The sequence below is a fragment of the Eubalaena glacialis genome, chromosome 3 (assembly GCF_028564815.1).
Source record: "Eubalaena glacialis isolate mEubGla1 chromosome 3, mEubGla1.1.hap2.+ XY, whole genome shotgun sequence".
NCBI classification, from domain to species: domain Eukaryota; kingdom Metazoa; phylum Chordata; class Mammalia; order Artiodactyla; family Balaenidae; genus Eubalaena; species Eubalaena glacialis.
Genome location: NC_083718.1, coordinates 180117120 through 180134366, shown reverse-complemented (window position 1 = coordinate 180134366; position 17247 = coordinate 180117120). Strand labels below are relative to the sequence as shown.

At 51.6% G+C, this 17247-nt stretch overlaps 1 protein-coding gene across 5 annotated transcripts in view; it reads right to left on the bottom strand.

Annotated features, from left to right (window-relative positions):
• Positions 1-2321: 2321 nt before the first annotated feature.
• The window catches only part of TMCO4 (transmembrane and coiled-coil domains 4), a 92469-nt gene continuing 77543 nt past the window's right edge, over positions 2322-17247 (bottom strand). For all 5 annotated transcript variants that reach the window (XM_061184822.1, XM_061184821.1, XM_061184824.1 and 2 more), the window contains 2 exons: positions 10368-10485; positions 2322-3471 (listed from right to left, as the gene is read on the bottom strand). In XM_061184822.1, the coding sequence (XP_061040805.1) occupies positions 3058-3471; positions 10368-10485 (532 nt within the window). In that variant the 3' untranslated portion in view covers positions 2322-3057. The remainder of the gene's footprint in view (positions 3472-10367; positions 10486-17247) is intronic.

Below are 17247 nucleotides of genomic sequence, written 5' to 3'. Positions count from 1 at the left end.
TAAGGTTGGGGGACTCCAGGGAGTGGGGTAAGGACCTCTTGGTCCAGATTAGGATGAAGAAAACCATCTCCTTTGCACGTTCTATCAGACTGCATGGGAGGGATACCTCTGTCTGCAGAGGTGGCTCGGCGCTGGGCCAAATTCCTTGCTCCTCAAAGTGTCGTCCATGGGCCACCAGCATCAGCTCCCGGGAGTCTGTTAAAAATGCACGCCTCTGCCCCACCCCGACCTGCTGATCACCAGGTGGCTCCTGCGCACATTACGGTTTGAGATGTGCTGGTTCAGGCGATCTTTAACCCTGAGAATGGTTTGCTAGACAGTTTTCGGACCAGTCAGGCTCTCAGGATACAGCTGCCTGCACAGAAAGCATCCGAGCCTGGGAGTCAGGCAGGCGTAAATTTGAACCTCTGCTTCACCACTTACCAGTCCTTGTACAAGTTAATTAACCTCTCTGAGCCTATTATTCCACATGCAAAATGGGAGTAATGATGCCTGCTTCATAGGGTGTCTTGAGCGTTAGGATAGCGCACACAGAATGCCCAGCGCTCGGCAGGTGGTCGGTTGGTGGTCCCTGCTGTTATAGCTCCTGGCCGTCCAGCCCCCTGGCCTCTGGCTGAGGGCCGGGAAGGGCTATTTGTTCCCACTGTTCTTCCACCTTCCTCCTCCTCTTCAGCCCCGGCCCAGATCCCACAGCCTGACTCTGGTTCCCCAACTCCTGGCTCTGGATGCTGGGTAGGGCCCCCACCCCAGCTCCCAGGCGGCTGCATTGCATCTCCTGGAGCCAAAGGGATAGCTGGCGGCTTCTGCTCAGCGCCAGGAATGGTGTTCCTCTACCGGGACTTCCTTGGGCCTAGAAGGGAACCAGCTGATGGGGGCAGAACCAGCCCTTGCCCACCTCCTTCTGGCTTTCCCTGGGGATCAGTGAGGGAAGTGGGAGTGGTGGCCATTGTGTCAGCAGAGTTGTAGAGCTGACCCTGGTGCGGGCTGGTGCCCTCGGGCAGGCAGGTGGGCCCTGGCACAGGGGCCTGGTTTTTTCTGAGGGGGGAACTCTTGGTTCCCAAAGTTTACCTGCTTTAGGTTTCTTTTTTTTTTTAATTTAAATTTAATTAAATTTAATTTATTTATTTATGGCTGAGTTGGGTCTTTATTGCTGCGTGCGGGCGTTCTCTAGTTGCGGCGAGCGGGAGCTACGCTTCGTTGCGGTGTGCAGGCTTCTCATTACAATGGCTTCTCTTGTTGCGGAGCACGAGCTCTAGGCGTGCGGGCTTCAGTAGTTGTGGCTCGCGGGCTCCACAGCGCAGGCTCAGTAGTTGTGGCTCACAGGCTTAGCTGGTCCGCGGCATGTGGGATCTTCCCGGACCAGGTCTCAAACCCGTGTCCCCTGCAGTGGCAGGCGGATTCTTAACCGCTGTGCCACCAGGGGCGCCCTAGGTTTCTTTTTAGTCTGAGGTTTTTCTTATCCTGCTTCCCACCTCCAAGTTCCATCAACCCAAACTCCCAGGGGCCTCCACTGGCGGCCTGGAGCTCTCCTTGGTGCTGAGTAGACTCAATTCTGGCCATGCCACTGGCTGTAGAGGGGCCATGGTGCTTACTGGGGCTCCCCCTCTACGCCCAGGCCTGCCCCAGTGGACTCTCAATAAACACTAGCTGAGGCGGTGACTGTGGTGTGAACTGAATTCGCTTGAGGGGCCACTCGGGCTGGAGAAGCAGCTGGTGAGGTGGGAAGAGACTCTGGGTGCAGGTGTCCTGGGTTCTGGTCCAGACTCTGCCCTGAATTTGCTTTGGGACCTCAGCAACGTCATTTCCTCTCTCGGGGCCTCAGTTTTCCATGGGTGACACGAGCTGTTTGGATTAACAGCAGTAGGAGTTCTGTAAATATTTTTTGAAAGAACAAACAAATACACGTACCCCTGAGGACCAACTTGGCTCCAACACTCTAATTCCCCTGCCTCTCCCCACTCCTCGCTGCCTCCCCTGAGCTTGTCAATATTTTCTCTGCCTGGGCCTTGGTTTCCCCATCTGCACGATGCGGGGGGCGGGGGTGGATTATCTCTGGCCCGCTCATTCAGGGACAGTGGGAGGACCAAAGGGGATGGTTCCAGGGATGCAGATACAGTGGCTAAGAGCTTGGGCTCTAGAGGCCGACTGACTGGAGTTTGAGACTGACCATCTGTGTGATCTTGGGCAGCTTACCTAACCTCTCTGGGTCTGCAAGTGAAAATGAAGATAATAATAGTACCTACCTCATAGGGTTGTTGTGAGGGTCAACTGAGACAATCCATGTAAGCACCCTGTACACAGTAAATACCTAACACACGGTAGCTGTTATTATTATTTATTATTAGAATCACCACGCCTCTGTTCCTGCTATAGGAGGTCCTTTCCCACCTAATTCATTCTCGTCACAGGCCCAGTCTCCGTCCACACTGCCTGCTGGTCCAGCATTTTTTCACCACGTTCTGTAACAATTATATCCAGGGCCACTACGTGGCATAACTTTGGGGGGCGCCCTTCACATCACGTCTTTCCGATGCTGCCCCTGTAGTGCGGTGCACAGCCTGTACCGCTGCATGTGGCAGATCTCATCGGATCTCCCAGGAGCAGAGAGAATAAGCTGCCTGCCCCACTTGTACCTGCTCTGTAGGTGTGGCAGTGGTGCCTGTGGGCTGGCAGGCAGCCCTGGAGAATGGGTCGGCAGACACCAGGCTTTTGAGGCTGGGGAGCGTGGCTGGGTGGGAGCCTCAGGCTCCACAGAGCTCCTGAGCCACCTGATAGGCAACCAGACCCTACAGCTCTGACCCGAAGCACAGGAGGCCCACGGCTGGTCTAGCCCTGGGGCTCTATACCGTGCTTCGTTGACTCTGCAGGGCTCTAGCCTTGCTTCCTTGGGGAGGGGACGGTGTCTTCTGACAATCCCCCTCCTTCCAGCACCAATGTCTTCAATTTAGGAAAGGCAGTGGTAGAAATGCTGCATCTCCAGAGCTCATGTGAGGGACCCGGTGGAGCGGGGTAAGAGAGCGCTGCATATAGACATCTGGGAGAGTGACTCTTCCGGGGTCAGTCCAGCCCTGGGCAGGACCCCTGTGTCTCGCTGGCACAGTCGGGGCAGCCCAGTGGGCTGGGGCCCATGCCATGGCTGCAGAGGGGGGGGCTCGCAGCAGGGCTGGCAGAAGCAGGAAGGGAGGCCCCTTCAGACTGGTCCGGTCCCACTGGCACTTGGGCTTGGCTGGGGTCAAGGGATGTGGCTGCTTTGGGGGTGTCTCCCAAAGGGGATGTGGGACCTTGGGTTTGCCCATCCTGGTTGGTGGTCTTATCTGATGAGGAGGGGGCTGCTGCCTGGCCAGGCTCCTCTTGGGGCGGGCTGCCTGGGGCCAGCAAGAGCCCCTTCTCGTCGCAGCTTGGCTTGGTGTGGATGCCCACGGCCTTCAGGATGACGCCCATCTGCCTGGCGTAGTCCAAGTGGCCGCTGACCTGCAGAAGGACAGTGAGTGAGGACCACGCGTGGTGGGCAGAGGCCAGTCCTCCCCAGGGCTCCCGGGCCTCTCCCTCCGCATCTTCACCAACCAATCACCAATGCCATGACTCCAACCCTCAAGGATTCTCAAGTCCAGAGTGGGTGGGAGGCCTCTGGGTTCAAGGCTGCTCTAAAATTTATTAAATAAAGACGAAGGAAGCTTCTCTACAGAATCTGGGTCCTCTGGGGGCAGGAAAGATCCTCCTGATGGAGTTGGAGTGGAAGTTCCCGTTCTCTGCCTGCAGCTTTAGGTTACAGTGGAAGGGCTCTGTGGATCACCAGCTGTGGGACCTTGGACAAGCCCCTGTATGCCTCTGACCTCCATGTGCCTCAGCTGTAAAATGGGGACGGTAAGAGTAGTTACATCAGAGGGTTGCTGTGAGGGTTCCTCCAGGAAAAAGCCCCCAAATCTAAAATAGAACTATGGCTAGAAAGATTGCCAGGTACTTTCTACGATTCACTCTCCCCCTTTCCCTTAGTCATAAGAACTCCAATTTATAGCTGGGTACATTCTCCAGCCTCCCTTGTTGCTAAGTGTACTACGGTGATGAGTTCTGGCCAATGAGATGAAGCAGCAGTGTCATGCGGTGCTCCTTGGAATTCTCTTTAAAAGGGGGAGTGCTTCGCTTTTCCCCCTATTTCCTCTTTCTTGCTGGCTGGAATTCAGACAGGATGGCCAGAGCTGTGGCAGCCACCATGAGCCATGAGTTGGCTCACTAAGGATGGCAGAGTAGCAAGACAGGGAATTTTGGCCCCTGAAGGCTATGGAGCCACCAGCCCTGAACCGCCTCTTCTGGCCTTTGCCTATGGGACAGCATCACCTCTTGTGTGGTTAAGCCACTTCATCTGGGCCTTTGTTATGGATGGAATCTTCACTAAGACAAGGGTCAAGAACTCAGAAGTGCCCACCCCCTTCTTGAGAGAAGAGAGACTCCCCTATTTTTGTGTTGGCATACATCAGTGACTGAAAAATAGGGGTGTGATTGGAGTGCCCGATGCCTAACTGTGAAAATGGACAATGGTCGACACACAGTAGGTCCTTAATACATTGTAGGAAATGAGTTTATTGAATATACTCCTTTGACAGGTACTGGCTGCTAATTGGAGATGAAGAAATTGAGGCAGAGAGGTAAAGTGACCTGCCCAAGGTCACCCAGGTGTCAGAGCTGGGGTCTGAATCCAGGCCTGTTCTCTTCATAGAAAATCAGGTGTGTAGTGGGGAAGACTTTAAAAATCATTTTCATTTTACAGATGAGAAAAGAGAAACCCAGAGAGGGGTGGTGGTTTGCTTAACGACACACAGCACGTGAAAAGCACAGCCGTGTGCTGTGCTTGAGATGCTGAGAGCGGAGGTGCTTCGCTCAAATCTCCTCCCTGAGAATGGAGACTTGCGCTCTCCCCAGCCAGCCTAGGGTGCCTGCTTTAGTGCCAAAGGCAAGCACAAGACAGAACAGTCCTTCAAGACTGAAGAGGAAGGTTTTTGTCTAAAAAGGAGACAGGAAAGCACTGGGGAGGCTTGTGCTGGGGAGCTTAGGAAGTAAGTTCCTCGGCTGGTAACACCTGCATTTCCATTTGAATCACAAATCACACCGGGTTATTCCAATGACTTTGCAAGAACATAAAAGACAATTCCCTGTACAGTTTTGTTATTTTCTCATAACCTGCTTACTTCTTGTTCTTTTCTTTACAACCACTTTTAAAGAGTGTTCAGTGAAAACACACACATGTATACACACAGAAGAGGCTTTTCAGATCCCTGGGTTCAGGGTGGAGGTCAAGGTAGGGCAGCATCTTTCCATAGCGGGTGGACATTAGTGGCTGCATGGCACTAGAAAGAACCTAAGTTTGGAATCAGAGACATGGGGGTTCCAGATTTGGCTCTGTCTCTTTCTAGTAACTGGGTGAGTCTGTACAACATCCTGAAACCCAGCTTCCCCATCTATAAAATGAGGATCATGACACCTCATACCTTGAATGTCTGCTATGAGAGTTCCAAGGGCCTGGGACTTTGTGGGAACTATTCTGTTCCATATATGACCCCAAACACTTTTATAGGGACATTACACAACTAGGGTTAGTGATACCCATCGCATGGGGTTGGTGGGAAGATATAATACAAACCACAAGGCACAGCGCCTGGTACACAGTAGGTGCTCCATAAATATGAGTTCCTTTTAATTTAATTTTCTTGGAAGGAGGGATAGAAGGTAGGGAGTGAGCTAGGCAGATACATTCGGGAACCCAAAATGGCTGCTGAAGCTCTAGCCATCACATCTGAATTCGGGCCAGCAGAAACCTAGACCCACAGGGACAAACAAGGATGGCCTCCCTATACCTTTTTAATGTTGGTGAAGGGCTGGTACTAGGGCTGGGTGGAGGCAGGCAGGATGGGAAGGGAGGGAGGTGTTTATGGCTACTGGCCACAGCTGATTCCAGATGGAAATTCCACTGTGCAGCTGCCCTAAAATGCACAGCTCTGGACCTTCTTGGCTACAAGTTGGTCCAGGTCTCAGCCAACCCTGTCCCTGATCTGCCATTCTGCAAAGACCCAGAGGCAGAACTGGCTGGCAGAGTTCCAATTTTACAGGTAGCCAGAGGGATGGGAGAGCAGGAGTGAGGTGGATGGGAAAAGAATCCCTTCTGAGCAGTGGAACATTCTGGCGTGGCGGATGTTGGATAAAGATTTCAGCCCAAGACCATCTCCCTGGCTGTCTAGATTGAAATCTGCCACCTGTCCGGATATGCTGGATGTCCCTGATGCTGAGAAGCCTCCCTGACCTTCCCACGCTGGTTAGGGACCCTTCCTGGGGCTCCCCTGCAACAGCACTCACTACACACCATTGTCTTCATCTGCTTGCATCTGTCTGTGTTCTGATAGACCGTGTGAGCTGAGGAAGTGCAGGGACCACTTCTAACTCACCTCTACTCCCCACATACAGCCCTGTACACTGTGGGTGCTCAGGGTAACCAGATCCACACAGGATGAATGGGCTTCAGCGCTTCTGGTTTCCTGCCTTGCAAGACACCTTGACTTGCCCAAACCAAAGCTGCTGCCACCTGTCTCTGCCTGGTCAACAATTTCCAAGCCTATCAGGCCCCCTGGGGTTCCTTTACCTCTTAGGCCTCAGTTTCCTCCTCTGTAAAATGGGGCTAATAAAGATACGTACACCATACACCATGTGGGCTGGTTGTGAGGATTCAACGAGATAATACATGTCACAGGCTTACTGGCCTAGAGTTGGAGGTCACTGATGGGAAGCCACAGAGATGCGTGAATGCAGACAGTGTGAATGCACTGGTTAAGAGCCCAGGCTCTGAGGTAGGTTCCCTAGTTCATCTGGCTCTGCCACTCACATGCAGTGTCCCTTCCTGCAGCCTCAGTTTCTATACCTGTACAATGGGGTTATTATCCCTACTTCATGGGACAGCTATGGGGATCAAGTGACATAAGGTCTGTAAACCATGCAGAGCAGTGTCTGGCACGCTGGCTATTGTTGTTATTCTTGTTATTATTACTGAATGTCTGTTGTGTGCCAAGCCCTGGGCTAAGCTCTAGAAGCCAGCTGGCGTTCTTTTGGGACACCAAGACTCCAGAGACCCTGGGCTGGGTCTCTGCCCCCCCAAGAAACCTCATGACGTGGCCCCCGGGGTGGCAGAAACCCCCACCCGCTGCAACCCAGTCCCCACACAGGAGAGCCTGAAAGGCAGGCAGGCAGCCTGGGCTTTGTCTGCTCCGTTCACCAGAGATGCCCTCTGCCTGCGACAGGGCCTGCCCCTGGCTCACTCCTGCTCAGGCTTGTCCTGAGATTAGGAGCCACCGCAGACCACGTTTGTGTCGGGTGGCTGACGCTGGGATGATGCTCAGGGGGCCCTGCCCACGTCAGCCCAGCGGGGAGAAGGGAATTCTCCTGTAGAAGGTCCTGTAGGTTTCTGCTCCGAGCACAGGGCAGCCAGTGCTTCGCAACAGCAGTCATGAGGACTCTTTTGCCAGCAACCTCTCTTCCAGCAAGAATTTTCAAGGAAAAGAGTGCAGCACAACGGCAATGCTAATTACCTCTAATTACCCAGAAGAGGAAAGCACTGCTTTTTGTGATGTGCTCCTAATGTGATAAAGAGCTATTGTTAGGCAGGAGCTGGGAAGCTGCCATGAAGGCAGTCTGAGTGGGGAGAGGAGTCTCTGAAGCTGTGGTCCCAGAGGCAGAACTGAAGGTGGACACAGGGGCAGGAGACGCGGGAACCAGCATTAAATGAGGACCTACTGTGCACCAACCATCTCGCATGTGCCCTGGAAGATAGGTGATATCTCTTGTTTCTAGGATGAGGAAACCGAGGCACAGAGAGGTTCAGTCACTGGCCTAAGGTCACACAGCCAGTATACCAGTGGCAGAGCCCGGATTCTAAGCCAGGCCTCTCCGGCACCAAAGGCTGTGCTCTTCCCACTGTATCCCATTCAGGGGCTTCCCAGGGCAGAAACTATCTTTCAGGGGCTCTGTAGCATTTAAAGGAAATTTTCATTTAAAAGGAACGTTCAGCCATTCCTTTTCACATTTGATTCTTGTGGCAGAGGAAGACCCCTGGAGTGGTGAGGCATCAAGTCACTTCTCCCCTTCACCCCATCAGGGTACAGGGACCCTCAAACAGGACAGAGACCCCTAGACATGGGCCAGGAGGCATCACTGAGTCCTGCGGTTTCCTGGTCTTGTTACCCAGCTTCCCTCACTCCCACAGGGAGATGTACAGCACAGGCTCTGGACCTGGTTTCAGAGACCAGATCTATGACTCTCTGGCTACATTGAATCTATTCTCTCAAGCCTCAGTTTTCCAGTCTGTGACTTGGGGATGCCCAATACCCACGGTACGGGATTGCTGTGAGGTTGACATCACGTGAAGCAAGTGTGTTGGGGATACAGATGATCTAAAGAGATGGCTCTAGGGGTTGAAGCTCATGTCTGTCCTGGGAAGACTGCCTCTTGAATTAGGAGTGATAAGTTTCATGGGTGGATGAGTCTAGAAACTCTTCTTATTCTTGGACCAATACCAGCCCCCAAAGCTGCCGGTCAGGAAGGCACAGGACTGCTTCACTCGTGTTGTCTGGTGGGTCAGGACTTGTGAGCTAGGGCCCTGGGAGTCTGGGGGAGTGAAGATATAAGCCAGGACAAGTTGGCCCCAGTGACATGGTGGCAGGCTGGGTGGGAGGCCCAGGGGACCTCGGGGCAAGGTCATGGCCCACGAGCTTCAGCGGCAGCAGTGCCTGATAACATTCTGGTTTTAAGTTTTTGCGCTAGAATCCCCCTGTGCTCTCTTCAACCCTCAGTCAAGTTTCAATAAGCATGCAACCCAGCATTAGCTGTGCTGGTGTGGGTGGGTCAGGGTGCCTGCTTCCCCTACCACGAGGTGCAGTGTGTGTGTGTGTATGTGCGTGTGTGTGTGTGTGCGTGCGTGTGTGTGTGTGTGTCGTTGGGTCACGCTGCTGTTGAAGCTGAAGGGAGAAGCCAGGGTCCACCGGGGTGCCCCTCCCCAGGGGAGTTTTCAGATGCCCAGGGAGGGGCCTGGACTGTCTGCTTTCAGGCAGGATGGTGCGGCTGGCTCAAATTACTTATGTGGTACCTGGGGAAATTGGGTTACGCTCAGGAAATGCTTGGTACTTGATAAATGGCAGCCGGCAATGTAATAATGGGAAAACAAAGTTCCTGTTCTCGTGAACCTTGCAACACAGGAATTTTCACTGGCTGAGTGTGCTTGGGGACATAACTGCAGCCCATTATCCTCACCCTCCTGGCAGCTGGTACCTCTCCCACTGGTTCTCACATCTACCCAACCGGGGGCGATGCCCATTGGCTCAGTCCTGCTGGGCTTGAGTCCTGCTGAGCCATGTTCCTGCTCTGTGACCCTGGGCAAGTCCCTTAGCCTCTCAAAGCCTCAGTGTCCTCATCTGTACAGTGGGGATATGGATACTGCAAAAGGCTTAGGGCAGAACTGGGCATCAAGTGAGTGTCCACACATGAAGCTATTATTAACTCCCTATGACAGACATGTGGTGGGTGGACGAGGTTCCTTCAAGCCCAAAACATGGCTCTAGAAACTCAAATTAGGTTTGTGTAGCTGCTGGGGTGGGCTCCCTCGCATTCCACTCCCAGCAAGAATTCATTTCATTGTCTGCCCTGCCTAGTCTGAGATGTGTAAGAATCCTTGGGGAGTATGTTTAAAATGCGGACTTTCAGGCTCTACTTCCTAGAGACTGATTTAGGAGGTCTGGGCAGGGGGGCTCTGGGATCTGCATTTTTAATAAACTCTCCAGATGATTCCAAGGTGGGGGACCTTGGAACACACTTTCCCTGCTCTGTATTCCACGGTTTCACAGTCTGGCAATTGGATGCTTCTGCTCTGGTCCAGCCTGAATGCCTCCACTTGTGTCCTCTGGTTGTTCTGGTTACTTCCAGGAGAAACAGACTGTCCTGACTAGTAATGCCGGCTGGGGGAGTGAGTGGGGGCAGTGGGAGGAGGAGTGGGGGGAGGCGTAGTGGGAGGGCAGTAATATAGGGGCAAGAGCATGGGCTCTGGAGGTTCAAATCCAGGCTATTAGTTGCTAGTTGTGTGATGGGAACTTTTCTAAGTCTCAGTTTCCTAATCTGTGGAATGGGGATAATAGTGCCCGCCCCAGAGGCCTGGGGACAATGCCCCAGCACAAGGATGGTGCCCTTGAACAGGAGTTACCTCTTCCCAAGTGAATTCTCATGATCTCCCTCCTCTGGGGTGGACTGAGCCCGGGCCAGTGTCCCTGGGACCTGGGTTGCTGGGCTGGAGTGACGAAGTGCCCACCCCTCCAGCCGCAGGAGGGACAGGTGATACTCACCATGGAGGACAGGTCCACGTTCTCCACCTTTTTGTCCTGCAGCAGCACAGGCTGTAGGCCGGCCACTCGGAGCTTCACGGAGGACGTGCGGTACACAAAGCTCAAGAGCCAGTCCCCACTGTGGGCAGAGAGGACGGAGTGAGAAGGGGTGGACGTCAACCTCAGGAGGGCCCTGCCTGGCCCCAGGGGAGCCTGGTGGGACGGGAGCTTCTGTGGGAAACCAGGGCCCCGCTGCACCCGTGTATGATGGTGGGAGCTGCAGCCACTGGCATTGCGGGAGCATTGCCCAGGGTGTGGCAGCTCCAGGGAGGCTGCTTTGTTTCCTGCTGGGTCCCCAGAGCAGAGAACAGTGCTGGTGGGCAATAGACGAATATCTGTTGAGTGAGTGAATGAGGAAGCTGGATGAAGTTCTCCACAGTCTGCATGTGGCTGGGTGAGCTGCTCTCAGCTGGGGAGGGTATCCAGTTCCCAGGGTTGGGGGTGGAGGCTGGTCCAGGGCTCCCTGGGAGACGAAAGAAAGGCAGCAGGGCGTCTGCCCAGGGGAGAGGACCACAGGGAGCTGGGGCCACCGTGTTCCGTGGCTTGGAACGCTGGGTCTGGGGCCCCCCATCTGTCTTTGAGCTGGAGGGACCAGCTGTGCCTTCTGAGACAGGCCTGGCCCAGCCTGCAGCTCTCCCTGCCCTCAGCCACCTAGGAGGTGAGCGCGGCCCCCCGAGGCAGGTCACAGCCCTGGAACACTCCTTCACTCTCATGGCTGCTGTGAACACCACGCCTTGCACCCTGCCCCCATCCAGACATAAACCCTGCACTCTGGCAAGAAGATAACCCCGGACACTCCGTGGCCCGATTCTTCAGGTACCCCGAGCACTGTCCACGGGAGACGTGGTCTGCGGGGTCCACGGGACAGCCTTGCCCCTCGAACCCCTGCGCCCTGTCCGGGGTGAAGCTGGGCCCCTCCCTCAGCAAGTCCATGCACGTGTATGCCTCTGTTCCCCCTCTGCCTCCAGGACTGAGACCCCACTTAGCACACTGGGCGTCTTTTGTTTAGACCGAGTCTGACTCCGGTTGCAGGGCCATTTGAGCCCATCGTTTCTGTGCACTTGTTTGAAAGAAGGGCCCTCCCTCCACGCCGTGTGGGGGGAATGGGCTGAGAGTCAGGAGTCCCCAGCCTGCCCGCGTGACCCTCTGTGCCCACAGGCGAGGCCCCAAAGCTGTCTGGGACGCAGGGTGTTGTGGGCTCTCCAGGCCTGACCCTCTGGGATCTCTGGCCACATGGGTGCCTGTGTGGTTACCACCCTAGAAGCCTCTAGAAGGCTGGGGTCCAGAGTTGAGGGGCTCTCAACAGACCTTCCTGCTGTGCCCCACCCTGAGCTCATCAGCCTGTGACTCCTTCTCTGAATCGTCCACCAGGTCCCTCGAGCAGAAGCCAGCAAAGCCATGTCCTAGGCCTCCCTTCCCCCCATGGCCAACTTATCACGGAATCCTGCAGATCTGTACTACCTGCCCCTACTCCCCACTCCCCCAAAACCCATCCCTTCTGCTCCAGCCCTGAGATCAGGCAACTCCCCACCCAGCCCCCCACGGACAAAAGGAACGGCCTCTTCCTCGCTCCTGGCCTCACCTCTCTCGAGCCACTGGGGTCTTCCTTCAACTCTCATCCGACCACGGCCCTCTCCTCTCAGAAGCCAACCTTGACTCTCCACTACCCACAGGCCTTCTCTTCCCTAACTGCCAGAGAGCAATGTTTGCACGTCCCAATGGTTATCCTAATATTGAAGGCCCAAGAAACACTGTCCCTCAGAATGATGGCTAAGGGGAGAAGAAAGGAGACTGACTCAAGTTGTTTTATTAACTAATCATGAGACTTAGTGCATCAAATATGGGGCGTGAGGGAGGTCCCTATATGGTGCTGACACAGAAAGCAAAGGAGCAAAGTCAGCATTGTTCCTTCCCAATGATCCGTCTTAATCATGACAACACTCTACTTACAATGTTAAATGCACTTATTCATACACATGTAGGGGCAGGACAGGAACATGTGTTAGAAGGTTCCACATCCTAGAAACTGCCTCGAAACTGTGCTAAGCAAACCACAGGGCCTTTGCTGGCATTCCAGACCCTCTGCACCCAGCATCTGCCTCTTTTGCCTGGGGTGGGCCACGAGCCCACCCTCGGGACCACACAGAGCCAGTCCCACCCTGTCAGTTACCAGCTGTGTGACCTTGGGCAAGTTGCTTGACCCCTCTGAGCCTCAGTCTCCTCGCTGTAACTTACCTTCCGGGGCGGGCAGGAGCGTGCACAGAGATGGCACATCGTGTATCCAGTGCTCACACACGTGAGGGCTCAGGAGGCACTGGGTACGATGATACCTCCCGCTCTGGGCCTTCGTGGGCAGTGTGGCCTCTCTCCTGCTCGGCCTACTCTTCCAGGCTCTGATGGGCTCCTATCCATCTTTTCAAAATTCAGCTTGCATGTCACCTCTCCAGGGAGTGCCCCTGAGCCCTTCCACTTGATAGTATTAATCCTTTGTCCCTCACGTGACTGGTGTCTGCTCCTCTTGTGACCTTTGTCACATGTCCTCCGTGTGTCCGTTCCTGGGTCTTTTCTTTTTCTGGGCAGAGAGCTTGTTGAGGGCAGGACTGTGCCTTAGGGCTGCACCCTGTATCCTAAGCAGAATCAGGAACTCCCTTGGGGGTGGGAGGTGGGTGCGGTGCCCCGCAAGCCAGGCCTCAATGGCCCTCCAGGCCAGGCGGATGCATACAAGTGAACCTTGATTCACACCACATGACCTGTTGAAGGGTGTGCCGTGGCTCCTCCCAGGCCTGGGACCACTTGTGGGCAGGGGTCCTCCCCGCTCCTTCTACCATTATCCCCACCCCACACGGTACTGGAGCAGAGACCACACCGGGAGTCCCCCGGGGGCTCAGAACAAAACCCTCTCAGTGCAGATATCCCAACTATCAGGGAGACGGTCTCACCTGAGCTCACATCCTGGCTCTGTTGTGTGACCTTGGTGAGGCACCTGACCCTCTCTGAGCTTCAGTTTCCTCACAGTATAATAGGGAGAAGCACCACTCACCCCGGCTGGCTTCCAGGAGGTTCGTGAAAGCCCAAGCAAGTTAACGAACTTGCAAAGAGCTTGATTAATGTACATTATAAATTTATAAATGTATATAGTTTGGTAGTGTTGGCCTGAAGCTCCCCCCACCCCCTCATTCCACTCCCAGTCTTTAAGTAGGTTTACGGCAACTAAAACACCTTTGGGGGCCAAGAATATGAATTCCTGGTCGGTGCTTAATTTAATCAAGAAATTACAGTTATTGTTTTGGTCTGTGCATTCCTTCCCTCTTCTCTCCTTCCTCCTCCTCTCCCCCTCCTCCTTTTTCTCTCTGGAGAGATGGCTCAGGATCTCACAAAATAATGGAAAACCAAACTTATTAGCCTCAGGTTCTCAACAGAACAGATGGGTTTAATAAGATTTTGCTGCTTTCATATTGCACACATGCAATTTTAATTCTTTCCCTTTGCTGTTTATGAAAGCATCAAAAAAATCGTGTGCTGTGAATATGCCCAGTAATAATAATTATAACCGCTATCACTTATTGGGCACCTATAAAGTGCCAGCCTTCATCCTACATAATCTCATTTAATCTCCCCAGAACCCCTGTGCAGGAGGGACTGTTATTCCCACCTTATAGGTAGGAATACTGAGCTTCAGATTTGTTTGTCCAAAGCCACCTGAGTGGTAAATGGTGGAGCCAAGATTTTAACTGAGGACTGTCTGACAACAATGTTGTGGCCATTCCTTCTCTTTTCTTGTTTTTAATTAATTAATTAATTTATTTTAAAAGATTTTTATTGGAGCAGAGTTGATTTACAATTTGTGTTAGTTTCTGCTGTACGGCAAAGTGAATCAGTTACACATATACATATATCCACTCTTTTTTAGATTCTTCTCCCATACAGGCCATTACAGAGTATTGAGTAGAGTTCCCTGTGCTATACAGTAGGTCCTTATTAGTTATCTATTTTATCTAGAGTAGTGTGTATATGTCAATCCCAATCTCCCAATTTATCCCTCTCCCCACCCCTTACCCACTGGTAACCATAAGTTTATTTTCTACATCTGTAATTCTATTACTGTTTTGTAGATAAATTCATTTGTACCCCTTTTTTAGATTCCACATATAAGCAATATCTTCATTCAGTATGACAATCTCTAGGTCCATCCATGTTGTTGCAAATGGCATTACTTAATTCTTTTTTATGGCTGAGTAATACTCCATTGTATATATGTACCACACCTTCTTTATCCATTCCTCTGTTGATGAACGTTTAGGTTGCTTCCATGTCCTGGCTACTGTAAATAGTGCTGCTATGGACATTAGGGTGTTCTTTTCTTATTTTTTAAACTGCCCTTACTTAAAAAATTAAAGTCTCTTTTATATATATATATATATATATATATATATATATATATATATATATATATATATACACACACACATATATATAACTGAATCACTTTGCTGTATACCTGAAACTAACACAATGTTGTAAATCAACTACGTATCAATTAAAAAAAAGTCTCTTTTAAGCCCTACCTCCAATCCTGTCCACTCTTTAGGGGTGACCACTGTTATTAATTTCTCAGGGTCCCTCTGGACCTGGCTGTCCATTTTCAGACATACAGATACACATATGCACACACAGAAACGTTTTCCTTCGTAAATAGTACATATTGTCATAGTACATATCATAGTACTATCATACTATGTATGGGATAGGGATCATAGTACATATTGTCACACTTGCTTTTTTCCCCCTTAACTGTTCCCCTCTTTGCGGTCATTCAGGTTGTTTTAAATTTTTAATTATAAATGAAGCTGCAAGGATCCCCTCTGTGCACCCATCTCTGTGCATGTATCTAGTACAGCAGGATCACAGAAGTCAGAATCTGTGGGATCAGAAGATTGGCACATTAAAAATTTGGATAGATATTGCCAATTATCCTCCACTGAATTCAACTGCCACCAGCAGTGTATGACAGTGCCCATTTCTCCACATCTTCACCAACACTGAATGTTATTCATGTTTCAGATGTTCGATAATCTGACGGATGATAAATAGTATTTTACTGATTTTAGTTTGCATTTATTTCATTAATAATGAGGTTGGGTATATTTTCAAAAGTTTATTGACTGTATTTATTCCATGTTTATGTGTAGATATCCTTTGGCCATTTTCCTTCTTTTTATTTTTTAGGCTGCACCATGAGGCACGTGGGATCTTAGTTCCCTGACCAGGGTTCGAACTGGTGCCCCCTGCATTGGGAACATGGAATCTTAACCACTGGACTGCCAGGGAAGTCCCTGGCCATTTTCTAATTTTTGTTTATTTATTTATTTTTGGCTGTGCCAGGTCTTCGTTGCAGCATGTGGAATCTTGAGTTGTGGCATGCAGACTTCTTAGTTGCAGCATGCAGACTCTTAGTTGCAGCATGCATGTGGGATCTAGCTCCCCGACCAGGGATTGAACCCGGGCCCCCTGCATTGGGAGCTCAGGAGTCCTAACCGCTTGACCACTAGGGAAGTCCCTCTGGCCATTTTTCTTATTAGATTTTTTCCTTATTGATTTGCATGAGCTCTTTGTCTTTGTTTCTTTGTTCTTTCTACCATATCCTGATTCTAAGAACTCAGCTTAGAATATGAGTGATAAAGCCATACTGATTGGCTGAACTCCAACTCCGTGTCCCCTTTAATGCCCTCTATCCATGGCTAAAGACCATCTTTATCTTTAGCTCTGAACTAGACATGGGCTAAATTATCAAAATGATAAAGACTTTCCAAATCTGTTCTATTCAGTTGCAGGTTCTACTTGGGATGGTTGGGCTTAGATCAAAATTAAAGTTAACTGGCCTTTTGACTTCACTTCTCTGGGCCTCAGTTTCCTCACTTGCACGATTAACGGAGAAAATGACAACAGAGACAGGTGGTAAGAATCTAATACTTGTCATATCCACTCCCCCATCACTGCATTATCGCATTTTTCATGTTTTTTTTTGAATAATTGTCTGTTTCCATATGTGTCTTTTCTGCTAGACATGAACTCCTCTTGTCTTGTCCATCTTTGTAGTCCCACGTCCAGCAGGAGGTCTTGGGCATGTATGTTGCATGATTCTGAGTTGCCCTTAACCTCAGGCTGGAGCCTCTCCCTCCTCCCACCCTGACATATATTCCTTAGAATCAGGAACCCAGCACTTTCCTCTTTCTCTAGGCTTTGCCTTTCAAATGATCTCACCTGTCCTTCTGGCTTCAGCTGAAGCTGACATCCCACTGGCCCTCACTCCAGTTCTCATCTCTCTCAGTTCCAGGGCTGCATCTCCAGCCGCCCTGCTGGACACTTCATGTTCATAGCCCCGTGACTCAGCCGCTTCCCCAACAAGTCTCACCTCCTGTTGCTAAGTGAGTGTGCACCACACTTGGGGAAAAGCCTTTGGTTTCAGAGCTTCTGGATTTTGGTGTCACAGACAAGCTTCCGTATGCCTGCCTGGAGCTGCCTGTTTCCTGCCTATTTGCGCTGCTGAGTGCGAGGTTGCACAGGGCTAGGTGGGGGCTTGTTCCTGTTGAGGTTCCAGCTAGTGCCTGGCACGAGGTTGGCGCTTTGATGCTGCTGCTGATAAACGGTAACACCATCTGTCACTCACGGAGCAGGCACCCACCATGGGCAACTCTGTAAATTGCTGGACTATCCTCGCAACCCTGGGGGGAGTCACTACTATTATCCCCCCTTCACTGATGGAGAAACTGAGGCCAATGTTAAGACCCAGGTCTGTGCGATTCCAAATCCCTATTCTCGTGTTTACACTGTCACCTCCCTC